The sequence below is a fragment of the Pan troglodytes genome, chromosome 15 (assembly GCF_028858775.2).
Source record: "Pan troglodytes isolate AG18354 chromosome 15, NHGRI_mPanTro3-v2.0_pri, whole genome shotgun sequence".
In the NCBI taxonomy this organism is placed as follows: Eukaryota; Metazoa; Chordata; class Mammalia; order Primates; family Hominidae; genus Pan; species Pan troglodytes.
The window spans coordinates 72,994,011-73,001,616 of record NC_072413.2 but is presented as its reverse complement, the minus strand read 5'-3'; the positions used below and the strand labels follow the sequence as shown (position 1 = coordinate 73,001,616).

General features: G+C 41.7%; 1 protein-coding gene across 31 annotated transcripts in view; it reads left to right on the top strand.

Moving 5' to 3' along the window:
• Positions 1 to 64: 64 nt before the first annotated feature.
• The window catches only part of MLH3 (mutL homolog 3), a 34,696-nt gene continuing 27,154 nt past the window's right edge, over positions 65 to 7,606 (top strand). For 27 of the 31 annotated variants that reach the window (XR_010151234.1, XR_010151231.1, XR_010151229.1 and 24 more), the window contains exons 1-2: positions 65 to 191; positions 1,853 to 5,189. Coding sequence is in view for 19 of the 31 variants with exons in the window: in XM_063793733.1 (XP_063649803.1) it covers positions 1,916 to 5,189 (3,274 nt within the window). In the remaining 12 variants the exon portion in view is untranslated. Of the gene's footprint in view, positions 192 to 437; positions 720 to 1,852; positions 5,190 to 7,606 lie in introns of those variants that run through there. The other 4 variants (XR_010151235.1, XM_063793723.1, XM_063793731.1 and 1 more) reach the window with 3 other exon arrangements.

Below are 7,606 nucleotides of genomic sequence, written 5' to 3'. Positions count from 1 at the left end.
CCGGTTCACTGAACCCTGGGATGCGGATCCTTGGCTGGAACAACTGGTGCGCATGCGCACTGGTGTCTCGCGGGCTGGCGCGCCCCCTCCGAAGCGCATGCTCGTGGGCACGCACGAGCCTCAAGACCCAAGGTGCGCGCGTCGGCGTCCGAGGCGGTTGGTGTCGGAGAATTTGTTAAGCGGGACTCGAGGTGACTCTGGGGGAAGCACGCGACGAAAAGATGATGCCGGGGTCTCTTCTAACACCAGAAGGGCCCTGATGATGGCTGCGCGCAGCTTTCGGAGCCGGATGCGCGAGGGCCCCGGAGGCCCGGCGGCCTGGCGGCCGGGCGGGCCCAGTTTGGGGACAAGGACGGGGCTGGCCAGGGAGGGGCTGGGCCTGGCGGGAAGGCAGCGCTGCCCCGGACTCGGCCCGCGCGGCCCTCCCAGGCCCCCGTGGCCTGGATCCAGGCCCGTGCGTCCCGTCAGTCCCAGGCGCTGGGAGGCGTCATCAGGAAATCATTGGGTTTACATTAATCGGAATACTTGTTAAACGTTTACCCCTCACTTGCTGCCGGCTGCTTAGTGCATTAGCTTAGAAAGCAGCAGAAATTCTGCAGTTAAGAGCCCTGATTTGTCCCGAGTTTGGAAAACCGGCCCCACCGCCTGCAGGGGCCCACCCACGTGGCTCTCACTGATGGAGAAGAAGGGGAGACCTTTAATGGCACTGGAATCTTAGGGTTTGGTTTTTTTTGTTTTGTTTTTTGTTTTTGTGTTTTCACTTGCAGGAAAACTTAAAATCAAGTTCAGGCAGCCCCATGCCATCATTATTATTACCAAGGTAGTTTATGCCCATCTGTAAAGACCAAAAGAATATTAATAATGACCTTCTGGCCGGGCGCGGTGGTTCACACCTGTAATCCCAGCACTTTGGGAGGCCAAGGCGGGAGGATCACTTGAGTTCAGGAGTTCGAGACCAGGCTGGTTAACATGGTGAAACCCCATCTCTACATAAAAGACAAAAATTAGCCAGGCATGGTGGCGAGCGCCTGTAATCCCAGCTACTCGGGAGGCTAAGGCTGGAGGATTGCTTGAGCCCAGGAGGTGCAGGCTGCAGTGAGCCGAGATTGTGTCATTGCACTCCAGCCTGGGTGACAGAGTGAGACTGTTTCAAAAAAGAATAATAACGACTTTCTAAAAACATCAGAGTAATACATGAACAGGATTTAACAATCAAATGGCAAAGAAAGGTTTATATGAAAAGGAATTTTCCTGCTTTATCTTTTCCCATTCCCAGCCTCTTTCCCTGAGGTGACTATACTTAACCATAATAATAATAACCTCTTAATGCCCCCAATCTCTCTTTGATACAATTTGATTCTTAAAATTTCTTCCTATTGCTTCACCTTATTACAATGTCTTAGCAATTCATTATAAGTATTTTTCTAAAAGTCATGGTTATTGTGTAACGTATAAATGTTATGAAACTAGCTTGGACATTTTTGTCATGAATAATTTCTAGCTAATGTTCCTTAGCTGTATTTAATTTAGGCATCTGTTTTTGGTGAAGTGGTTAGAATTTCGAATACTGTGTTTACTGGTCAACTTCAAGTGTAATTATGATTTCACTTTAGGACATGTGGGATTTAGAAAGGAGCATTGAAAATTATGAAATTATGAATTTTTTTTGGATGTTAATCCATTGCACCAAGCATGAGCTGTGCCTAGAGATCAGCGGTATAACTTTGTTTTGCTTTGTTTCACAATTTGGTTTAATAAGAGTGATTTCATTTACCTCAAGTGCTATTTCTTCATAATGCTGTGTAATGCTAAAGCTTTGATTATGTGCGTGTGTGGTTTTTTTCTCCAATAGGCAATTATTTCCAGTCAGAGAAGGAAACCAGTGCCTGGCATTCTCACCATCTTTCTACCTACCATGATCAAGTGCTTGTCAGTTGAAGTACAAGCCAAATTGCGTTCCGGTTTGGCCATAAGCTCCTTGGGCCAATGTGTTGAGGAACTTGCCCTCAACAGTATTGATGCTGAAGCAAAATGTGTGGCTGTCAGGGTGAATATGGAAACCTTCCAAGTTCAAGTGATAGACAATGGATTTGGGATGGGGAGTGATGATGTAGAGAAAGTGGGAAATCGTTATTTCACCAGTAAATGCCACTCGGTACAGGACTTGGAGAATCCAAGGTTTTATGGTTTCCGAGGAGAGGCCTTGGCAAATATTGCTGACATGGCCAGTGCTGTGGAAATTTCGTCCAAGAAAAACAGGACAATGAAAACTTTTGTGAAACTGTTTCAGAGTGGAAAAGCCCTGAAAGCTTGTGAAGCTGATGTGACTAGAGCAAGCGCTGGGACTACTGTAACAGTGTATAACCTATTTTACCAGCTTCCTGTAAGGAGGAAATGCATGGACCCTAGACTGGAGTTTGAGAAGGTTAGGCAGAGGATAGAAGCTCTCTCACTCATGCACCCTTCCATTTCTTTCTCTTTGAGAAATGATGTTTCTGGTTCCATGGTTCTTCAGCTCCCTAAAACCAAAGACGTATGTTCCCGATTTTGTCAAATTTATGGATTGGGAAAGTCCCAAAAGCTAAGAGAAATAAGTTTTAAATATAAAGAGTTTGAGCTTAGTGGCTATATCAGCTCTGAAGCACATTACAACAAGAATATGCAGTTTTTGTTTGTGAACAAAAGACTAGTTTTAAGGACAAAGCTACATAAACTCATTGACTTTTTATTAAGGAAAGAAAGTATTATATGCAAGCCAAAGAATGGTCCCACCAGTAGGCAAATGAATTCAAGTCTTCGGCACCGGTCTACCCCAGAACTCTATGGCATATATGTAATTAATGTGCAGTGCCAATTCTGTGAGTATGATGTGTGCATGGAGCCAGCCAAAACTCTGATTGAATTTCAGAACTGGGACACTCTCTTGTTTTGCATTCAGGAAGGAGTGAAAATGTTTTTAAAGCAAGAAAAATTATTTGTGGAATTATCAGGTGAGGATATTAAGGAATTTAGTGAAGATAATGGTTTTAGTTTATTTGATGCTACTCTTCAGAAGCGCATGACTTCCGATGAGAGGAGCAATTTCCAGGAAGCATGTAATAATATTTTAGATTCCTATGAGATGTTTAATTTGCAGTCAAAAGCTGTGAAAAGAAAAACTACTGCAGAAAACGTAAACACACAGAATTCTAGGGATTCAGAAGGTACCCGAAAAAATACAAATGATGCATTTTTGTACATTTATGAATCAGGTGGTCCAGGCCATAGCAAAATGACAGAGCCATCTTTACAAAAGAAAGACAGCTCTTGCTCAGAATCAAAGATGTTAGAACAAGAGACAATTGTAGCATCAGAAGCTGGAGAAAATGAGAAACATAAAAAATCTTGCCTGGAACATAGCTCTTTAGAAAATCCGTGTGGAACCAGTTTAGAAATGTTTTTAAGCCCTTTTCAGACACCATGTCACTTTGAGGAGAGTGGGGAGGATCTAGAAATATGGAAAGAAAGTACTACTGTTAATGGCATGGCTGCCAACATCTTGAAAAATAATAGCATTCAGAATCAACCAAAGAGATTTAAAGATGCTACTGAAGTGGGATGCCAGCCTCTGCCTTTTGCAACAACATTATGGGGAGTACATAGTGCTCAGACAGAGAAAGAGAAAAAAAAAGAATCTAGCAATTGTGGAAGAAGAAATGTTTTTAGTTATGGGCGAGTTAAATTATGTTCCACTGGCTTTATAACTCATGTAGTACAAAATGAAAAAACTAAATCAACTGAAACAGAACATTCATTTAAAAATTATGTTAGACCTGGTCCCACACGTGCCCAAGAAACATTTGGAAATAGAACACGTCATTCAGTTGAAATTCCAGACATCAAAGATTTAGCCAGCACTTTAAGTAAAGAATCTGGTCAATTGCCCAACAAAAAAAATTGCAGAACGAATATAAGTTATGGGCTAGAGGATGAACCTACAGCAACTTATACAATGTTTTCTGCTTTTCAGGAAGGTAGCAAAAAATCAGATTGCATATTATCTGATACGTCCCCCTCTTTCCCCTGGTATAGACACGTTTCCAATGATAGTAGGAAAACAGATAAATTAATTGGTTTCTCCAAACCAATCGTCCGTAAGAAGCTAAGCTTGAGTTCACAGCTAGGATCTTTAGAGAAGTTTAAGAGGCAATATGGGAAGGTTGAAAATCCTCTGGATACAGAAGTAGAGGAAAGTAATGGAGTCACTACCAATCTCAGTCTTCAAGTTGAACCTGACATTCTGCTGAAGGACAAGAACCGCTTAGAGAACTCTGATGTTTGTAAAATCACTACTATGGAGCATAGTGATGCAGATAGTAGTTGTCAACCAGCAAGCCACACCCTTGACTCAGAGAAGTTTCCATTCTCCAAGGATGAAGATTGTTTAGAACAACAGATGCCTAGTTTGAGAGAAAGTCCTATGACCCTGAAGGAGTTATCTCTCTTTAATAGAAAACCTTTGGACCTTGAGAAGTCATCTGAATCACTAGCCTCTAAATTATCCAGACTGAAGGGTTCCGAAAGAGAAACTCAAACAATGGGGATGATGAGTCGTTTTAATGAACTTCCAAATTCAGATTCCAGTAGGAAAGACAGCAAGTTGTGCAGTGTGTTAACACAAGATTATTGTATGTTATTTAACAACAAGCATGAAAAAACAGAGAATGGTGTCATCCCAACATCAGATTCTGCCACACAGGATAATTCCTTTAATAAAAATAGTAAAACACATTCTAACAGCAATACAACAGAGAACTGTGTGGTATCAGAAACTCCTTTGGTATTGCCCTATAATAATTCTAAAGTTACCGGTAAAGATTCAGATGTTCTTATCAGAGCCTCAGAACAACAGATAGGAAGTCTTGACTCTCCCAGTGGAATGTTAATGAATCCGGTAGAAGATGCCACAGGTGACCAAAATGGAATTTGTTTTCAAAGTGAGGAATCTAAAGCAAGAGCTTGTTCTGAAACTGAAGAGTCAAACACGTGTTGTTCAGATTGGCAGCGGCATTTCGATGTAGCCCTGGGAAGAATGGTTTATGTCAACAAAATGACTGGACTCAGCACATTCATTGCCCCAACTGAGGACATTCAGGCTGCTTGTACTAAAGACCTGACAACTGTGGCTGTGGATGTTGTACTTGAGAATGGTAAGTACATAGTGTTCATGTGCATGAGATGCTTTTGAAGATGGGAATGCTGGACAAGGAGTAAGATCCTCATTATCCAAAGAGATTATCTCAACAGATAGAACATTTTGAAGACCACTTATAAAACATATGTTGTATTTTCATGCTATATGAAGATTCGCTACGTCCAACACTACTTTTTTTTTTTTTTTTTTTTTTGAGACGGAGTCTTGCTCTGTCACCCAGGCTGGAGTGCAGTGGTGCGATCTCAGCTCACTGCAACCTCTGCCCCCCTGGTTCAAGCGATTCTCCTGCCTCAGCCTCCCATGTAGCTTGGATTACAAGAGCGTGCCACCATGCCCACCTAAATTTTTTTATTTTTAGTAAAGACAGGATTTCACTATGTTGGCCAGGCTGGTCTCAGACTCCTAGCCTCAAGTGATCCACCTGCCTCGGCCTCCCAGAGTGTTGGGATTATAGGTGTGAGCCCGCACGCAGCCTCTAGGTCCAACACTATTTAAATGGAGAAGTACAGTGAAAGGATGTCAGTGTGTGTATATGTGTCTATGGGTGTGTGTATGTGTAAGAAAGGGGGTGATGGGTATATACCTAGAACAACAACAAAAAAAGGGGGTGAGACTGTCCAATTTTAATAAAAATGATACTATTAATAGTTGGGAAGATCCACAGTACTTTCCTACCTTGTTTTCCCTTCCTGTTAAATGCCCAACTTTCCTAGAAATGTGTCTTTAAAGGCACCTGCAGTGTCAGCATGGTATTTTACTGGAAGTTTCTCTGCGTGGCTTCCAGGTTAAGGGCCAGAATGATTCTGTAATCATCCTAGGTTTCCCAGTAAACTCTATGGCTTAGTACAGTACTACATTTATGAGCTTTTTCTTTCTAGAAAGTAGGACTTGTCCATGAATTTTCAAAATATAGGTCAAGTATATACTTTCATGACTATACTTTTCAAATGTACTTTATTATAATGCATATGGTAAAATCTCCTTGATGTGTTTATGGTACAAGTAGCTGTTATTCAGGAAGACAATAATATGGCATTTATTTATTTGAGACAGAGTTTCACTCTTGTTGCCCAGGCTGGAGTGTAGTGGCGTGATCTCGGCTCACTACAACCTCCGCCTCCCAGGTTCAAGGGATCCTCCTGCCTCAGCCTCCCAAGTAGCTGGGATTACAGGCACCCGCTACCACACCCGGCTAATTTTTTGTGTTTTTGTAGAGACAGGGTTTCACCGTGTTGGCCAGGCTTGTCTCGATCTCCTGACCTCAGGTGATCCACCTGCCTCGGCCTCCCAAAGTGGTGGGATTATAGGCGTGAGCCACTGCACCCAACCAATATAGCTTTTAGATCGTACCACAGGGCTACATTAGAGCCTGCACTAGGACTCTGGGTTCTCGGTCCACATTTAAAGTGATATTGCTTTGGCAGTGTGTTGAGAGCCAGATGTTGGGAGGTGATAAAGCTGATTTCCATCTGGCTATAATCTTGGCTTTGCACTAGGAGGATAAACATTACATCTGTATCCGTATTTAAAATTTTGAATGCTGCAGAAGAATGGAACATGTATAAATGTAGTTATAAGTCAATTTCTAATTTCTCCTGACGATGAATATCTCTAGCAGAAAGCTGTGGTTTCTTTAAGGTTAAATGAAACCTTTACTTTTCAGTGTTTTTCTGTTTTTCCTTGTGAAAAAAAAATCACTGTAGTAACTTCAGTAGTATTTCATAGTATTTTGTAGTATTCATTAGGAGAAAACTCATTTCTTTCACTGTTGTTCCTGAGACTATCAAGTTGCTCTTAAAGCCACTTTATGTGCTTTTCAATCTATGTGGTTTTATGTCCTGACTTACACTGAAGGCTTTTCAGAGGTAAATCTACAGCACTGACACCTCATCTTCCTGAAATGCAACTGCTTCTGATATGGTGCCAAAAAATAACTGGATTACATTATGCTGTGAGATGGCTGTTGCTAAAAGAAAGGGGGAAATCTTAGCTGCCATATTCAATGTAAATATTTCTTCCTTTTGAATATAGACGTTTAAAACACTTTAACCTACTTAACATTCTGGATTAGCATACTTTTTTATGAACTTTTGAGGGTCATGTTAACTGATAGTTTCCTAATGAAAAATATTTTTGGTATAGAAAGAAGTTCCATGAACAGATGGCTCCTCAGTACCCTGCTACCTTTCTGGAAATGGCTGATATACATCATGACATCAGGACATTGTCAAACTTTACATAAAGGTGTTACATGAAATAAATTGTTAAAAGACAATTTTTTTTTTTTTTTGAGACGGAGTTTCGCTCTTGTTGCCCAGGCTAAAGTGCAATGGTGCGATCTCGGCTCACTGCAACCTCCGCCTTCTGAGTTCAAGCCATTCTCCTGCCTCAGCCTCCTGAGTAGCTGGAATT